This window comes from Solanum verrucosum, unplaced genomic scaffold, assembly GCF_900185275.1.
Source record: "Solanum verrucosum unplaced genomic scaffold, falcon-dt-bn FXZP01000258.1, whole genome shotgun sequence".
NCBI lineage: Eukaryota > Viridiplantae > Streptophyta > Magnoliopsida > Solanales > Solanaceae > Solanum > Solanum verrucosum.
The window spans coordinates 1,572,386-1,591,904 of record NW_026019974.1 but is presented as its reverse complement, the minus strand read 5'-3'; the positions used below and the strand labels follow the sequence as shown (position 1 = coordinate 1,591,904).

Here is a 19,519-nt window from a genome sequence, read left to right as displayed (position 1 = left end):
CCCCATATGCTCATAACGCAGTAATCCTAATAATAGTAATCATTTTCTAGTGGATTACATGCAAAGTGATAAGTTAGGTATCTCTAAATCATTGGTCCGACATCTAGAAAATTTCACCCCGCACATTGGTCTGGCTACGTGTGTATAATTTACTAACCCTTACTTTTACCTCATATTAGACATCATAATCGATGTTTGGCTTAGTTATTACTTCACACCAATCGACACTAGACTATTAGATAGTATCACACTAAATCTATGTTGATAATTCTTTTCTTGTTGATTACCTCCTTGGTCCGGCAAGTAGCAACAAGGCGAGTTCTAACGTTGGCCACCGTTAAAAAGACTTCTAGAAGAAAGAATTATCAATGCATGCTTCAACACTATTCACGAATTACTTAGTTATTATTCATACTTTGTTAATCGCTTATGGTTCCCACAACCCTAGTTATAAAAGTTAGCTACTCATTATCTCAAAAACACAATCAAAATTCATTAAAATAAATATGTTTGTGTTAATCATAAAAAGTTAAGAACAATAGATAGACTATCTTTTATTAATCACGAATACAAATAAATAATAAAGGAGAAGAAAAAATAAACCACAATTCTCTAGCCTCCACGGCGGCTCTTCCAAAGTTCCTAAGCTAAAAGAAAATTTATATTGTGTCTTGTATCTTGATTCTTGGCTTTTTTCAAATAATTATTTCTATGCGCTATTTATAGATGTAGAAAACCCTAAATAAAATAATTGATTCCAAACAAATTAGGAAATCAAAACCCGGAAGGAATTGATTTCCGTAACTTATTTGTTGTTTCTGGAATATTTTGTTGCTGCCGCCTTCCAAATAATTAGATGGCCTTCGCTACTGACACGTGGCAGTCATAAGCCTAATTCAAATTGAATTGGCGTTCATCTTTGCACCATATATAGAAATATATTATTTTAATAAATTTAATCCATTAAGTTGTTTGCTTGATTTCCTTCTTCAACCTTCCATATTTAATTCGTTTTAGCTTTAATTTCTTCATTTTTCCACCAATTTAATCCTACAAATAAAATATACCATTTAACACAATTCATAAAATTTATGCTCAAAAAGGATAAATATAAATAATAAATGTGAGGAAATAATGATTAAAAAATATGTATTTTTAGCCTCACATCACACACGCAAACCGCACACCCCCACGTTCCTCTTTTACAGAGAACTAACTTTTTCTCTCTCACCATCTTCAACGTTCGTGTGCTTCATTCAAAAAGAAAATTAGCAGAACTCTTCCACATGTATATGATTCAATGATGGGAGGAGATCTAGACACGAAGAATGTGGAGAAAGCAATTGATAAACTTGCACAATTATACCACTGTTTTTAGCTAGCACGGGATTTTATGGTAAAAGGTTTGACCTCTATTTCAATAAACTACCTGCATATGTTGACACGCCTCAATCCAAGCTCAAAGTTGTAATTATAAAGAATGTGTTAAACTATGTTGTGGTTTTACCTGTAGATCTTATGATTTTCATGTTTCATTGCACACTTCAAATAAAGGTAAGATCTCATTTTATATTTTTGTCAATTTTTTCTTTTACCTGTGAACAACATGTATTTTGCCTACCAGTGTATCTCATCATCAGGCAAGCGTAAGTAGAAAGATGTCAAGAAAGGATACTGGAAACCGTCACCCATTGAATCCTTTTAGTTTCCTTTTGAAAACACTCAGTCTGGTATTTATTTACGTCTTCTTTGGATCATGATTTATTAGTATTACATGACAAACCTTTTGTTTTCAGCAAGTTGAGCAGATGATTGCTGATATTGACAAGGATGGTAGTGGCGAAATTGATTTTGATGAATTTCCAATGGGATATCAGTTTGATATCAAATGTATATCAATCGGGTATTAAATTAACTAGTTTTAAGCTGACTAATTTAGTTGAAATCTTAATTACATGTTGTTTTTTCAATTTTTTCAATTGAATATCAATTAAATATCAAATGTATACCAATTTGGTACAACATCAACTAGTTTGAGGTTGGCTATTTCGGTTCAAATCTCAATTACGTGTTGTTTTTTCAATTTTTCCAATGGGATATCAGTTCATACCAAATGTATGCAAATTGGATACAACATTAACTAGTTTTAGGTTGACTATTTCGGTTAAAATCTCAATTACATGTTTTTTTCAATTTTATCACTTGGACATCAGTTGGATACCAAATGTATACTAATTTCATACTAAGATTTGACTTAATTTTTTCAGTCGATATCAATAGCATACCAGCATTACCTAGTTTTTTACTATACATTGAAAAAACACTAAATACACAAATGATTAATTAGTACTCATAATAAATGTTCGGAATGTATAAATCATTTTAAAGACATAAAGTCACCATTGAAGTTGTCTCGAATTTTCAAAAAGACACCTTAACAAATGTCCTATTACCCCACTAAAGTTTTTAATATCTTTGTAAAAGGGTCATTTTGACCCATTTCCTCACCTGGGTTGTAAACACGCACAACAGGCACGTGAAGCAGTGTATTCACTGCGAATAACCAATTTACAAGTGACACATGTCACTTGTTTTTTTTATTAATTAATTATTTTCTTCCTTTTCATCATCTTCCCCTAAAAGAAAGCTCAAAAAAGAGTCATTGGTGCCTCTCTTGACGGATGATTCCATCATCAACTTTGGTACTCTCTTTTACGAATTCATCATCTTTCTCAAGCGCAAAAAGTTAAGAGTTTGTTTTCTCTTTTAATTTTTGGTAGAAAAGGTTAATTTGAAGTTTTTCAAGGTTTAATATCTTCTTAATTTCATTTAGTTTTGAGTAATGAAGATATTTTTGTGATTAGATTTTGAAGGAAAATGTCAAATGCAGTGTTTGAAATTAAGAAAGCTAAGAAATCAGCACAATATTTGAAATCACCACAATCGTTTGGATTGGGAGACAAAGAGACTCTGGAAAGCTGAGAAATAACAAAAGATGAAGACTTTTATTTTTGAAATGAATCGGGTCGTAGCGTGGGCATCACGAGCGTTGTTCCAGGTGAGGAAATGGGTCAAAATGATCCTTTTACAAAGATATTAAAAACTTTAATGGGGTAATAGGACGGTTGCAAAGTTAAGGTGTCTTTTTGAAAATTCGGGACAACTTCAATGGTGACTTTATGTCTTTTCTCGACAAAATATGAGTTTGTCACAATAAAACAACCAAATCAAAATAAAAATAAATCACACTTTTTTCAATAGGGTAATTTGAACATGTCTTCCTGTTGTGTCCCTCCCAGCGACATGTACTCCATGTAAGCTTAGACCTCTTGAATTTCAAATTAACAAACCCTTTTAAGCGTTCAAGTTGTGGTCTCCCTACAGTCTTTTTGAACCAGGCGGCAATAATTTATGCTCCGACACTTTTTGAATTGCATATTTTCATGTTCCATCATAAAATATTGTGTCGGTATTATAGGATACAAAAGTACAAATAACTTTTATACATATGTTATAGCAGTATACAAATTTCATACCATTTTTATGCATACTTTCTATACCTATTTCATGTCAAAAGTAAAAACTGATCCATACAAGATTCATGCCAAAAAGAAAACAAAACCATACAATTTATAACTAGTAATTGTTTTTATTAAATAAATAGTATACCAATTTCATTCCGCTACTATGCACAATTTCATACCAATATATATAATGCCAAAAATAAAAATTGAATCATACCAGATTTGTGCCATAAAAACTATAAATTTCTATACAAATTTGATTTTACTATTATATCAATTTCATGCAAAACTTACGTCAATTTTTACACCAGATTCATACCAAAAAATCAATAATTTTTGATACAAAGAATGAACAAATTAAGTTGTAGACATTTTTAATCAGTATTCATTCACAAATTAGTAGTATACAAATTATCAGTTGTTATACAGGTCTGGTATTTGTAATATACAAATTTCAAAAAATAATTATCTAATTATTTTAACCAGAAACACGCCAAAAAATAAAATATGGATCAGACAAATAATGAACAAATTCAATGTTCATACCAAAATATAACATTATACATTTAAAAAACACCAGAATTAAAATTATTATACACAACAAAAAATATGAAATCAGTATACAATTTTCATGCACACTTTTCATACACTTTTCATGCTAAAATTATAACTATTCATCACATAAGCCGTCACTTTTTCACAGAAGATTCATGCCAATATAATACCAAATAACTACTAATTCTAACTATTAATTGTCATTTATTAGATAATGAGTATACGAAACTCATTCCAATATAATGCCAACATCGTACCAACATGGTATAACCAGTATACCAAATTCAAATAAATTTTATGTAATTTTTTGAACCAGAAACATACAAAAAAAAAAAGAATGTTCATACCAAAATCTATACTATCTTCAAACAAATTCTATGTAATTTCAAAAAATAAATGTTCATTCAAAAACGTCATAATTAAAATTATTATACACAAACAAAATCTGAATATATTCTTTTTGCAGTATCATTGTTCTTATTTTTTTATTACGTTTGGTTAGTATACCAATACAAATAAAAAATCGCAAAGAACACTAACCTGAAGAATCTCATCAACCACCATGCTAGAGATGGTAGTAGATTATTGAATAAAAATGAATAGAAATTAGTTGAGAGTGACAACTAACTAGAGAAAAATTGAGAAGAGAGAGCAATGTTCGGAAAAAAAAAAGAAATAAGTTTTGAACGAATTTTAACTGCTTTGAGTTAAACAAGGAAAACAAATATTTCTTTTTTTATGAATCTCCTATTTTTATGCCACCTATTAATTATCATTAATGAATTCAAATTATTTATTACTAATATATTCGTTTTTATCTTATTTATTTTGCACACTAATTAATTTTTACTGTTATTTTAAATTATATTTTTATTTTACTAAAATGTTACAACCTGCAATTTTTTATTGTTATAGCTTGAAAGATAAAGAATAATGTCATAACTTATAATTATTAATCATATATATGTCAATTATAAGATTTTCAAATATATATACACTAGCTTTTATGTGTGTCATACGTGTATTTTGTGTGTTACATGTGTATTTTGTGCGGCACACGTGTATTTTGTGTGGCACGCGTGCACTCCATGTGTCACACATGCATTTTGTGCGCTACACGTGCATTTTTAGATGTGATAGTACATCACTAAATTAGTAAGCTAAAAAGTGTGAAGGAATATATTATTGTTCGTCCCACAAAATATATTTTTAAGTGGTCCTGGACAGGTAATGAAGTGTGTCACCCCTGAGTCCAAACAAAGGTACACCTTTTTAAGAAAGATGAAGCATGTATCCAGTTCTATTAACCATACACGAGAGGTATACATTAATATTAGGTCCAACCAAATTAGAAAGAGCATGTATTATATGAGATTTAAGAATGTTCTGATGAATGTACTCCTAGTCAATTAGATTCATCATCATCGGATTACCCTTATAAACACTTCAAAGTATTGAGTAACGGGGATTATGTATCAAGTACAATATCCATGTTTTATCCATTCATTCTCCCAAAATGCAACAATCGAATGCTTGACCCAACTTTCAAGTTTGGCCAAATGATTTTAAGTTGATTCTTTAAATTTGGATTTTGCTCCATCTTTGCAAAGCATAACAAATTACAACTTAATTGACTATTATATTTTCAACCCTTTAATAAAAGTGTTTAAGTTTTGTATATAGTCGATGTATAAAAAATTTTACACCATCAGGTACATTAAAGGACAATAATATAAGTTCAAAATTAATATTTATGAAAAGAAAATTTTAAAAAATCAAAGTCAGTTATACTTTAATCAGATTTATTATTTGTAATTATTTGGTGTTTTGTATAAATAAATATTTAGTATTATTAATGAAATTATTTTGAATACATTTCACCAAAAAGAAAACTCATTGAAAAGAATTATAATATAATTTTATTTTATTTTTTTAGAAAAGATATAATCATATACATGACTGGTGTTTTATAATTTATATAAAAAAAATTAATATGATATTATATTATTTTATTAATTTTTCTCATTCTAAAAGGTGATACCGCTCACAAAAAAATCATGTGTACACCACTGCCTTTGGGTACTTTAATATTCACTTGCCTTCATGGCAATGACTAGGCCATCATCAAGTACAAAAGTCATGGTATTCTCCAATTAAATAATAGTCCACCATCACCCATAATACTTTTATTGAAGAGAGGAGGTCAGCTCTGAGAAGTTACGTTGGTGGTGAAATCATGGGATCTTGAACACAAATAACACTAGTAAAACAACATCTTACACCCTATTCAATCCTTTTATACATGTTCAATAATATAATTAGGTTGTTGCTTTGCAACTAAAATTATTCTTTCCTTAATACAAGTTTTATTAGCTTCTTCGAGTTATTATATTTATATTGTGTCCATAAATATCTTAACCTATTTCACTAGTTGGCCCATCTCATACAATTATTTGTCATTCATCAAACTATACTATATATACACTTCTCACCAATCAACATTATTCATTTATACATTTCTTTATTCTAACAAACCATTGACTTAGACAAAGACAATAAATTTCCATATTCATTTTTTTTACATATTTAATATTATAAGATGGCCTAAGTGGATAGCACTAACTAAAATTAGTAGGTATTTTGCCAACATTTGGTAGATGCTGAAAAAGATATACTATTTGAAAGTTGAGCAGTTGCTGATTTAGTATTTGCTATCATAATATGGGCCAGAATATATGTTTAATCCACAACAATTGAGTCAGCGTATAATGGGCTATATTCTATGGGATAGCGTTTGCACACTAGTGGATTCTATTGTTTGTATGCCCTTTTTATAAGAGTCGTATATGATTATGAAAGCGTAAGTATTATTGATACAATATGTGGTATTTATACTTGTACAAGTATAAAATAGAAAGGAGTTTGTTGAACATAAGAGACCTAAAGAGAAAAGGAACTAACTACGTATATAACTCAAACATACTAACGTACTAAGACTTTGCATCCTTATCCTTATTATCCCCCCTCAACATTGACTCAATTTGCTTGAGACCAATGCTGCTAACAAGGTGGACAAAGGACCTTTTGGAAGTGCTTTAGTTAACGCATCTGCTAGTTGAGCACCAGTTGGAATGTAATGAACTAAAAAATTTCCACTTTCCACTTGGTCACAGACAAAATGAAAGTCAATTCCGACATGTTTCATTTGATTGTGGAAGACTGGTTTACGGCACAGGTAAGTGACACCAATGTTATCGCAAAAAACCTAAGGAGGACAAGGCAGCCTGACCCGAAGTTCTTGCAGCAGGTTGATTAGCCAATTTAGTTCTGCTACAGCACTTGCTACAACCCTGTATTCCGCTTCTGTTGAAGATTTGGCAACAATGTGTTGCTTGTTGGAGCACCAACTAATTGATTCTTTCTAAGAAAAATAACATAGGCTGAAGTGGAGTGTCTAGTGTCAGGAATACCACCCCAATCTGCATTTGAGTAGGCGATTAACTGAGAAGAATTACCATGTTTGAAGTGAAGTCCATAGGTTATGGTTCCTTTCAGATAATGAAGAAGCCTCTTTGTTGCTTGTCAATGCTTAGTTGATGGAGAGTGTTGGAATTGAGGGAGCTTGTTTACTACAAAGCATATATCAGGTCGTGTGAAGGTGAGGTATTGCAATGAGCCAATGAACTGCTTATTAAGTGTAGCGTCTGCTGAAGGAGAACCATCATCCAAGGATAAAATTTCACTTGTGGACAGAGGAGTGCTCACATTGTTTGCGTCCAGCATATTGAACTTGTTGAGTATGTCCTCAATGAAGCCACTTTGTGTGAGAGTCAATCCATGATCATTTTGTATAACTTTAACACCTAGAAAAAAATTGTAAAGGATCAAGATCCTTGATCGAAAAGCTATCACCCAATAACTTAATTGTTGCATGGACTTGCGAGTTATTAGAGCCTATAACAACAATATCATCAACATAGATCATAACAATAATGAGAGAATTAGGAGACCATTTTATGAATAAAGAATCATCAGATTTGGAACGAGCAAAGCCACATGATAAGAGAAACTTCTTTATTTCAATATACAATACTCGTGGTCTCTAGCGAAGTCTGTAGATAGATATGTGTAGTTTACACACATGATTGGGAAATTGGGAATCTACAAATCCAGGTGGTTGTTGCATGAACACAATATCATGTAGAGTACCCTGCAAAAAGGCATTGTCTATGTCAAGTTGACGTAATGGCCATTTAAGAGACACATGTAGGGACAATATATATAAGGCGAATAGTTGTGGTTTTAATAACTGGACTGAAGGTGGAATGGAAGTCAATTCCAGGATGTTGATGAAATCCTTTTGTCACTAATCTGGCTTTATAACGCTCTATGTATCCATGAGGCTTGTGTTTGACATAAACACCCATTTACACCCAACTACGTTTTGAGAGGGAGTAAATGGAACTAATGACCAAATTTTATTTTTAAGTAAGGCTATATGTTCTTCTATCATAGCAACCTGCCATTCAGGATATATGGATGTTTGACTGTAGATATTTGGGGTATGCGGAAGGTGTTTTACGGTGAAGGTTGCAAGGTAATCAAAAATCACTTTGGGTTTGAAAATATTATTTTGAGACCTAGTGGCCATTCGATTTGATGGTGTTTCAGGAGTTGGTTCTGGAGATGCATATGGACTGGTACTTTGAGAAGGTGAAAAAGACAAAGAGTGTGCAGGAGGACTTACAGTAGAGCCGATTGGTACGTCATCCTGATGGCCTTAAGTGTGAAATCCATGAGTAGACATGGAGTTGACCAAATCAGTAGTAACATGAATTGAAATTGGGTCTGCAACAACAGGAGGTGAAGGAGATTGTGAGGAAAAAGAAGGACTAGAGGGATCATCTAGACACAACCATTTTTTCATGTGCAAGATTTGTGGACGAGAGAACTGAGGATAGTTGGTTGTGAATGGAAAAATATCTTCAACGAATACGATATGCCTGGAGATATAGACTTTTAAAGTGGCAAGGTCTAGGCAAGCATAATTGTTTGTGGCAGCAGAATATCCCATGAATACACAAGGATTGGACTTGGGATCAAGTTTGATTGACGTGTAGGGCTTTAACCATGAATAACAAAAACAACCAAATACCCATAGTTTAAGAGGGTTTGGGGTTCTGTTAAAGAGACACTGAAATGGAGATTTAAGACCAAGAAGTGGTCTTGGCAGCCTGTTAATGAGGTAGACTGTAGATTGGAATGCGGGGGACCAAAATTTAAGAGGGACAAAAGCATGGTGAAGAAGATTTAAAGTGGTGTCCACAACGTGGCGATGTTTTCTTTCGGGAGTGCCAACTAGTTGTGGAGTGTATGGAGGACTTATGAGGTGTTGGATCCCAAAGTTCAAGAGAGTGGATTTAAGGCCAATGTATTTACTTCCCCCATTAGTGTACAACGTTTTAATTCTCAATTTAAATTGGTTTTGAACCATTAGAACATAATTAGTGAAAATTTCCTTAACGCCTGATTTGGATTTGAGAGGAAACAACCAAGTATATTTCGTGAAATGATCAACAAAAATAGCATAGAATCTGAAATTATCAAGAGATAGTTGGAGAGAGACACCATACATCTGAGTAAACTACATCAAAATGCTTACCAAATGGTTGACGATGACTCTTATTGCGTAAACATGAATTACATAATGTAAAGACTCGAAATGGTTCACTGGTAGATTGAAAGACGAGACACAAGCTTTGGTAATACGAGGTTGAGGATGGCTAAGACGAGCAGATACAATGATGGAGATGTTAATGCAACAAAATGTGCTTGAGGACGAGGTGTGACTGATTTGGTCATGTACGCAGGCCACTCATAGAGATCACCACTACTGTTGCCTTGAAGAAGACATGTTCTCGTGCTCAAATCCTTCACAACAAAAGAATAAGAAAAAAATTCAATGGAAGTTAGATTTTGCCAATAAAATAGAGCAACATAAATCAACTTTTTTTTTTAAAAAATATGGAGAACAAAGAACATTTTTTAAAAGAAAGTCCGTTGTAAGATTAGGAGAAGATAAAGTAGTGTTACCAGTATAAGTGATAGGAATTCTTTTACCATCACCAATAATTATCACATCCCTTCCAGAGAACTCAGTTGGAGTTTGGAGAGAGTGAGAGTTGTTTGTAATATGATGAGAGGCTCCAGAATCCACAACCAAAGAGCTTGGGGAATTGGAAGCATAAGAGTGACGATTGACAAAATTAGCATACGTTTCAATAGCACTGTGTGATTTGGACCTAAAGACCTTAGCAATGTGACCGAACTTATCACTAAGTTGACATTAGACCCGTTGATTGTTGCTTTTGGTGGTATTATGCTGGGTGAATGAATTGTTATTCGGGGCAAAAGATTGATTACGAAAGTTGTAAGAACCTGATGGAGTAGTGTTCCTATGATTGGAAGAGTAAGGCAGTCTATTTTTGGGACCATTGTTGGTGGAATGTTGATGAAGTTGAGCAGTGATCATGGGTGTGTCGACTTTAGGCTCTGAATGTTTGATGACATCTCTTGTGCAAGGAGTTTATCAAAGAGTTCTTCGAATGTGATAGGATTATCGCGAGCTCTTATTGCTGCAGATAACTTCTTGTACTCAGAACCTAGACAACTCAGGACCTTAATGACAAGTTCCTCGTTGTTAATGGGTGAACCACCGCAGGCGAAATTATTTGCAATGGAGTTCATTTCTCTCATATAATCATTGATTGAACATGCGTCTCGTTTGACATTCGACAGAGTATCACGCAAACTAAGAATTCTTGAGTGCGATTTGCTCGCTTAAGTTTTTTGGAGAATATCCCAAGCTTCTTTGGTAGTGGAAGCATGGGCAATGAGGGAAACGATTGTAGCGTCAACTGATGTCATAATGGCATTGCGAACAAGACTATCTTGTCGCTGCCACAATCTCAAGTTGGGGTTAAGAATTTGGTTATTGACTTTGTCCAGAATGTGCACAATTGGGATGGGAAGTTAATCATCAACAAAGGTAAGAATATTGTTGCCGAACAATAGTGTAACAAAGGTAAGAAGATTGTAGCCGAACAATAGTGTGGTAACTTGAGATTTCCAAGTTGGATAGTTTGCACTTCCTGTTAGCTTGTAGGATAACTAAGATACAGGGTTAAAAGAGATTAATTGAGAGAGTTGAACGATACCCCTTGATTGAGAGTGACTGTTGGAGAGTTAGGAGAGGAGGAAGAGGAAGTTGCAGACATTCTGGGGAAAAAGAAGGAAAAGAGTTGGAATTTTGGGGAAAAAAAGAAGAGGATCGGATGTACTCGTCAAAGTGTTTAGTAGGCTCTTGATACCATATAAGAGTTGTATATGATTATGAAAGCATAAGTATTATTGATATAATATGTGGTATTTATACATATACAAGTATAGAAGAGAATGGAGTTTGCTTAACATAAGATCCCTGAAGAGAAGAGGAACTAACTACGTATATAACTCAAACATACCAACGTACTATGACTCTGCACCGTTATCCTTATTACTTTTTACACGACCAAGATTATATTCTCATATCATAAATAAGAGTGTATATATTCTCATATCATAAATAAGAGTACTTTTTGTTTATCCAAAAAGAAAGATTTTTTTAATATTTGGAAGGTGCTATGATTTGTTAAGATTTAATTACTATGGAAGGTTAACTAAGTAATACTGCTACTATTGTGTAATATTTTTTTAACAACTGTGCAGTCATATTTTTTTACCCTTGTATCTTGGTTATCTTGTGGCCAGGTACTAAAAAGAAGCTTGATTTGATACGAGTTCGTATTTTTAGGTACAACAATTACGGGTGTTAAATATTCGTCTGATTTATATGTTTGGATGGGAAAATAATCAGCTTATTTTATTAATTGACTTATTTTGATTTGCTTAGTTCAGCCTATTTAAATTGGGCAAATTACTTTATCTACCATATTTTGTGCTTAAAATCGAGATACATATTTTTTTTATTTAAATTAATTGGTTGTAACGAATTTCCTTAATTAGATGAGTAATTGAGGATTTTCAAAATACATGGACAATTAATTCTAAAAAATTAAATTAATTAAATCTCTTAGCATAAGGCGGAACTCAAGGGGTGTATCTATGTTTATTTTATTTTATTTTATTATTTTTTGAAATAATATATTCATTATTATTAATAAAAAGACAAAAATATGTATATCTTGGTCAAATAATTTGATTTATTTTATTTTATTTTATTACTCTTAAAATAATAAATTCATTAATTTGATGTATCTATTATCAATAAAAAAAAGTATCCAACAAATTAAACACTTAGATACATGAGTGTAATACAAGTACATTCATGTGTATCATAGAAGTATCTAGTGATAATTTCATGTATCTATTTATATGATCTAATATTAATTTCATGTATCTATTTATATGATCTAATATTATTTCATGTATCTTTTATATGTATAATTTTATGTATCAAGTATCATTTTCATACGTTATATCCAAAAACATGTATCTTAGCTAAATACAAAAATAGTTAGATGCATTGTAATAACATAACAAATATATATATATATATATATATATATAATATTAAGATACATATGACAAGACTCAAATACATGACATAACAAATTGTGTCAAATACATGCATAAATTTTTAATAATACGTTAATCTCCAATATATTCATTAGATACATACACACTGATAAAAACTAGATACATATAATTGTATCTCAATAATGTATCAGATACATCAATTTTCACTTATTGAAAATTTTCTATTACGTTCGTGGCTGGTTAGAGCATCTTACCGCGACGGTATTTGCTTCACCTTTTGATTCATCGGAGGTTGCTCACTGCGCCTACATCTGACGGGAGAAGTGATGTGAAGTTTCTTGGTTGATCCATAGAATACATTGTATGCAATCGGTACCATCGTCAATGTCGAATTTGATAAATCTATTGGGCTTGAAATCTCTGTTTGCAACGATATCCATTGTCTCTACGCGTGAGAGGTGTCTCCCCTTGCGAGAAAAAATGGTGGATTCGTGGGGGATTGGTTTGAGAGTGAGAAAATCAAGGGCTAAATATTTGATGTGTGTGTTGACAAGCTGTAGAACATCCATTTTAATGGAGTGTTTCTTCTTAGTAAATTTCGACTGATTAAGGGAAGAGGAAGAGTTAGAGTTTGAGTTTTACCCTAACTCATACTCTCTTAGAGAAAGATATTTGTTTTTAATTAAAACACTAATTTTGGAGTTTAAATATAAAAATAATTAATCAATCCTAGTTTTAAGGGATATGGGTATTGATTGTATATTCAATAATATATGGAATAAAATATTAAAGTAATAATATATGTAATTATTTAAAAATATAGATAAAATTAGTATATATGATAGTTATGTACTTATGTATGTCTAATAAAGTAGTCCATCATTTTCTGTATGGCTATATAGCCAAATTGATCCATAGAAAACTTTGTATAAATATTTTTAAAAAGACAATTTTTTATTTGATTTACTCTTTACAGTCATAACATAAAAGGGAATGTATAAGGTACTCAAGTAAATTATAAGCAACCAAACTTTGACTTTAACATTTAATAAGATTTGGCGGACTGGATTATGACCAAATTTTAGCTCACTTTAGCCCAATCAGCTTTTTAGCCCAAATAATATATAAGCAGGTCAATGACCAACCTATTTATTAGATGGATTAATTACTTGGGTGTGAAATTTAGGTGATTTTTCTTTACTAGTTCAACTCATTTAAATGTGGGAAATGACTTATTTATATTATCCGTTAAAAGTTGGCTCATCTATACTATTGCCGTTTAAGAAAAAGTTCATCCATGTCATTATTATTTTTACTCCAAATTCACAAAATTATTTTATACACTTCAAACGACTTTTAACACTTTTCAATTGAGGGTTTTGGATCAAATGTACTCATTTTGCTTTACTTCTTTAAGAACACCAAAAATACATAAAGAACATTAACAACTCTCAAATTTCAAACTTCTTCAATTATTCATGAAATCACTTTAAATTTCAAGAGTACCTTCCCTTCGAGCTAGATACCAAAACTCAATATTTTTTTAGCTTGAATTCGAGCTAACTCAACAAGACCCACATGAAATTTCTTCAAAGTTTCAAAACTTCAACATTTTTTAATATTACAATTTTTCCACAACTTCAAATCATTTGAAATTTTGAACATAGACTCAAAAAACACTAGGGAACAAAGATCTAAGGTAAAAAAATAACAACAAAAATATGAATCAAAGCAGATTTTTGAAATTTTGGGACTGATTTTCATTTTCTTGGAATAATTTATTTAATAGGGGTGAAATTTTTTAATTCAACAAATAATGGCATGAATGAGTCTTATCTTAAAAGGCAATGACATAGATTAGTCAAACTTTTAACGAATGACATAAATAATTTTTTTCTGAAAATTCAATGACATATTTGAATTTTCTCCCTTTAAACATTTTCAAATTCAGCTCAACTCATTCAAACACCCCTACTCACCACTTACTACGAGGACAAACCAGAAATGTCGATTGATTATCACCCCCCCCCCCTCCCCCCCAGCATTTCTAATATCGGCTTGAATGTTAAATGTTTCCCTATATAATGGGAAACTGTCAATAGTAGCAATACCAATACTGTTAGAAAGAAAAGTTGACAGTGAAATCCCTACATTGTCGTTGAACAGATCTAATTTTGTACGCAATGGTAATAGTGAACATATCATATTAATTGAATCCGCGCTACAGAAAATATCAGTTGACTAATCCTATGTTTTTTCCCAATCCTAAGTGCCCCATTTAGGTTAGGCAGTCTCCAATTGTCATTCCAGTAGATGTAGGACGAAAGTGTCTCACACCACACAATCGTCAAGAGTCCTACACCACATAATCCTTTTTAATTTTATTTTTATCTAATGGCGCAAGACAAAACACATTAAAGAAACAAGGAATGCAAAGGTTTAAAATGTATATTGAAAAAAGTAACATTGTTTGGATAACAGCATGACTAGATGATGGGTGGACCAATAATTACAATGGGCAGACAGCCACAGACTCGAACCAAACCTATGGCTGATTTAATAAGTAAGCCAACCACCATGTAAACAAATCTGAATTTGGATTCATAGGGTGACACAGAATACAGCTATTGTCTTTTACTCCTTTATTCCCATTAAGCTGGGAGTTGCAGCAGCACCTTGCAGATCAGATAAGGAGAAAGACCTCCATGCATTCAATTTTTGTTCAGGAGGAGATAATGACGACTCATTCCTATACCTTCGTGTCTGCGGAGGAAGAGGAGGACGAGAGAGACAAGGCGATGATGGGCTTGAGTTCAAAGACTTGGAACTATAGTTACTGTCGGAGCAGCTCACACTTGCAGCTAGAGCTGATGAACTTCTAGAGTTGATCGGTCTCTTGTAAATCCCACCATTACCCATACCTGGGAGGTAACTACGGTTTTTGCCAAAGAAATTGTTGTGAGCAAGCAGATTCTTGCGTTTCCTGGTGTATGCATCCTCTGGCTTGACAATTTCTTTCACAGAGGAAATTGAAGCCGCATCTGCTAGACTGGTAAAAGATTTAGATTTACCAGCATAAAACTTTGATATGCTCCTCCTGGAAAAGGGAAGACGGGCATAATTAGTGGTTTATGATAGGACAAATAGATTGCTCTTTATGAACAACAAAATTCTTAAAACATTTAAGCTCCAGACAGACCATCTTCGTAAAGAATACTCAAATACTAAAAAACAAAAAAAGTTCCAAGGCTATGATTCAAGATCAGTCCAGAAAACATGCGAATTTTTGCAACAATAAGAATAGTAGTTGAAACCAACAATCAATTCTCCAGTTAAATCAAATACACAAGAGTATATACTAGGTGATGTTACAAGCTTCGAAGAGCAACTCAGGAGTCAGGAGAATATCAGCCTCCTTTACTTTCAGTAAAAAGACGGTGGAGTCTGATATCATTCATATGCACACGGCATTTTAGCCATATTCCAAGGAACAAAACCAAACTAACAAAAAAGATACTCAAAAGCATTTCACATGAGCGTTGAACAGGAAAAAACCCAGAATGATCAACTACGTTCTCAAAGACATTACACACGTGCTTTAAATCCCATGAAAGGAATAAGTGTCTTCGTATCTCATGATTTCCTGGATGTCCGTGTATCCAAGATCTTTAACACACAGATGAGTGTATGAGGTCGAGTAGTTTAGCTCTTAACATCCATTGTGCAAAGATTTAATTATCCATCACACGTCCCCTCAAAACCACATCCCAAATTGTCAACACCAAAGTTGTTCACACTTCCATCAAGCTTACCATAACAAATAAACATCCTACATGAAACGAACTTACTGGAATATACTTGTAACTTAAAGACCATCAGACCAAAAATCCGAACTAAGGTTACGACTCTGAAATTTTCTATGGAAAAGAATAAGCTTTGACCTTTTCTAAACGGGTCAACTATCACCACCTGTTCATAAAATGATTAAAACCCACACCAGGGTGTCTAATCCTCAAGTCCTTAACCCACAAAATGAAGGAACTTGCAACATACATAACCTAGAGAGACTGTACAAGCCACATCAACAGTTGATCCTTAATTCCTAATACAGAAACCATCTAACTGATGCATTCACAAACATTCCAACATACCTACTGCAAATACACCCAGCACTGTCAGCTTTTCGGCACCTTTTAACATTTTTAGCTCATTTTCCTCAAACTAAAGCAACCTTGATAGTTATAAATGTCATTAGATCATGAAGAGATAGCAGATTAACCATAAATCCCCAAATTAACTGCAGAAAAACGACCAAATATTTGCAGATCTGTGTATAGTTCATTTAGAGTGTGCTTGTATGGCGGAACAACTATTTAGTTAAATTAAATTAATGACTAAAGAAATCATCAAAACGCTCTCTTTACAACCTATACTATGTCTTGGAATTCCGAGTTCAGAATAACTTTTTAAAAAAAATTAGAAATATTTTCACCTAACAAATACAGGAAAAATGAAGACAAAATCAGCAGTTGTAAAAAATCGACATACTTGATAGGTAAAACCTCCTCTAAGGTCTCCAAATTGTCCAAACCTCCAGGTTTGAATGAACTCTGTACTTCTTCGCCATCCCCGTCCGATGATGATCTACCGGCCGGCGAGTCATCACTGTTCCTTCCGATCGATGAAGAAGAGGAAGAAGATGAGAAAGAAGAACTCCGATCGTCCTCCTGGTCCCGAGGATCTCCGATGCCGAACTCCGGCGAGTTATAGATTGGAATAGACGTCATTCCGTGGGCGGCGAATCCAGAAGGTTCGATCCGATGATCACTTGAATTATTTCTTCCCAACACAATCGACATATCTGAAACAAGTTATAGAGAGAGAAAACTGATACTGGTCTGAGAGTTGAGAGAGAGAGGGACGAAAAATGGAATATAAAGAATGCCTTATCTTTATCCAGACAGAGAGAGAAATTGAATACTACAAGTTGGATAATTAAACAAGATTATCTTTTCATTTTCTTTTAAAGTAGAAACTGAGGATTACTAGCCTGCATCACGCTGTAATAATAACCGAATACAACTGGTTTCAACATCCCAACTCGACTGTTCATTACAAATATGATATCTTAACGTCTTTTCTTCTTTTCTTTTATTTACGTTCTTCATTATTTTATATTTTTTTGAAAATAATCAAAAATAGTCATTTGATTTATGTCCTTGAATATTTTTTTAATTGATGTATCCTACTTTATTAATTAACTTACTATGGACTAGATAAGTTTGCATTAGTTTTGATAGTATTTATTTTAATTATATTATATATTTGATACTCTTTCTTATTTTAAATTAATTAAATTTGTGAGACAATGCACACTTGTTAAGAAAAACATTCAAGGATATAATTTAAATCATACTTTCTACTATTATCCTTTTATAGAATCATAAATCGTACTTTGTATATAGTGCAATTTATCTCTTAGAAAATATCAAACTTCATTAAAGAAAAGATCAAATATGAAGAAAAAAAATTCGAACAACCATATTGAATTTTGAACAATGAAAAAAGCGCCAACAATCAGTTAATATATGAAATAGAGGAGAATAATATTTATATTAAGTATATATCATATTTAATATTATTTGTATGCAAATCAAATAATTATTATGATATCAATAATAAATATTATACGGTATTATTTATATTCTAATTGTATGTACAATGCACAATTATTCAACAATTCAAACGGTTGATAAGAATAATGTTATCGTAATTAATTTAACCATTAATAGTATGCATTATTGAATATTATGTTTATATAATCGATCAAGCAATGCAAAGAATAATAAAATTAACAAAATAAATAGTGTAATTAGCTAAAGGGAAAACGATATTTTAAATGTAAAATAAAAGAGTAATTTTACACAACTTAAAGATATTTGTGATATTAATTTGATTTGGTCCGAATAATATGTAAATGTGTGAATGAGAAGATAAAGTCAACCCAATTGGAAATTGCAAGGAAGTGAAAAAAATACAACGTTAGCATCAATTTAGGATTCTGGTCAAACAGTACTTAGTCAAAGTAATTTAGGATTACAGCTTCATCATATAAATTAAATAAATATGATATTACTTGCTTAATACTCGTAAACATAGTTCGATAATCATACATAAACTATAATATTTTAAATAGTTATATAGATTCATAACATTAGTATTTTGTATTAAATGTGAAATAATATTAAAATTATGAGTAATTTATATCATATTAGTGTATTATTATAATGTTTGTATCGAATCTTCGATTATGTAAAAAAAAAAAAAAAAAAGAGCAGGAAGGTGTCGGTTACGTGGGACTAGGGTTTGAACACGTAGATACATTTTGTTGACTGCAAAGTCGATGTCATGTGGTGGCTCCCACCATCATATGGATAAGATCAATTGGTTGCTCTCTCCAATTTAAAACATTCAAAATATTAATGTCAAACCAGCCCCTCGGTAAGTAGGCGTTTTGTCATGCGATATCATATTCGTTAAAAATTATGATATTATGATATGAAAATTTCATATCATGATTTGAGATTTTTTAAATACAAAAATTAACTCACAAGTTTATATTTTATTAAAATAATTTCACATTTATATCTACTAACCATTTATTTCATGTGTAAATAAAATTTATAATCATATCATTACTTTTAAAAATTTATTATAATCACCAACATAAAATTGATTATTACTTTAAATTTGGTGAATATAAATGATAAAGTAGGAATTGATTTGGTGAATACAAATAGGAACTGAAGGAGTAACATTTTTTTGTTTTTTCATAATAATAA

The 19,519-nt window shown here is 32.0% G+C and overlaps 1 protein-coding gene across 1 annotated transcript; it reads right to left on the bottom strand.

The window, feature by feature from the left end:
- Positions 1–15,105: 15,105 nt before the first annotated feature.
- LOC125817287 (uncharacterized) lies at positions 15,106–17,648 on the bottom strand. Its single transcript, XM_049496830.1, has 2 exons — positions 17,226–17,648; positions 15,106–15,774 (listed from the first exon to the last, which is right to left on the bottom strand). The coding sequence occupies exons 1-2, from the start codon at positions 17,534–17,536 to the stop codon at positions 15,312–15,314; spliced, it is 774 nt and encodes a 257-aa protein (XP_049352787.1). The 5' UTR covers positions 17,537–17,648; the 3' UTR covers positions 15,106–15,311.
- Between the last annotated feature and the right edge of the window lie 1,871 nt (positions 17,649–19,519).

What these genes read in the sequence shown, in the direction of transcription:
- LOC125817287 (XM_049496830.1), bottom strand. Translation starts at nt 17,536, where the DNA reads ATGTCGATTGTGTTGGGAAGAAATAATTCAAGTGATCATCGGATCGAA. An exon ending in GAGGAGGTTTTACCTATCAA is followed by an intron (nt 15,775 to 17,225) that starts GTATGTCGATTT and finishes TCCCTTTTCCAG; the next exon opens with GAGGAGCATATCAAAGTTTT.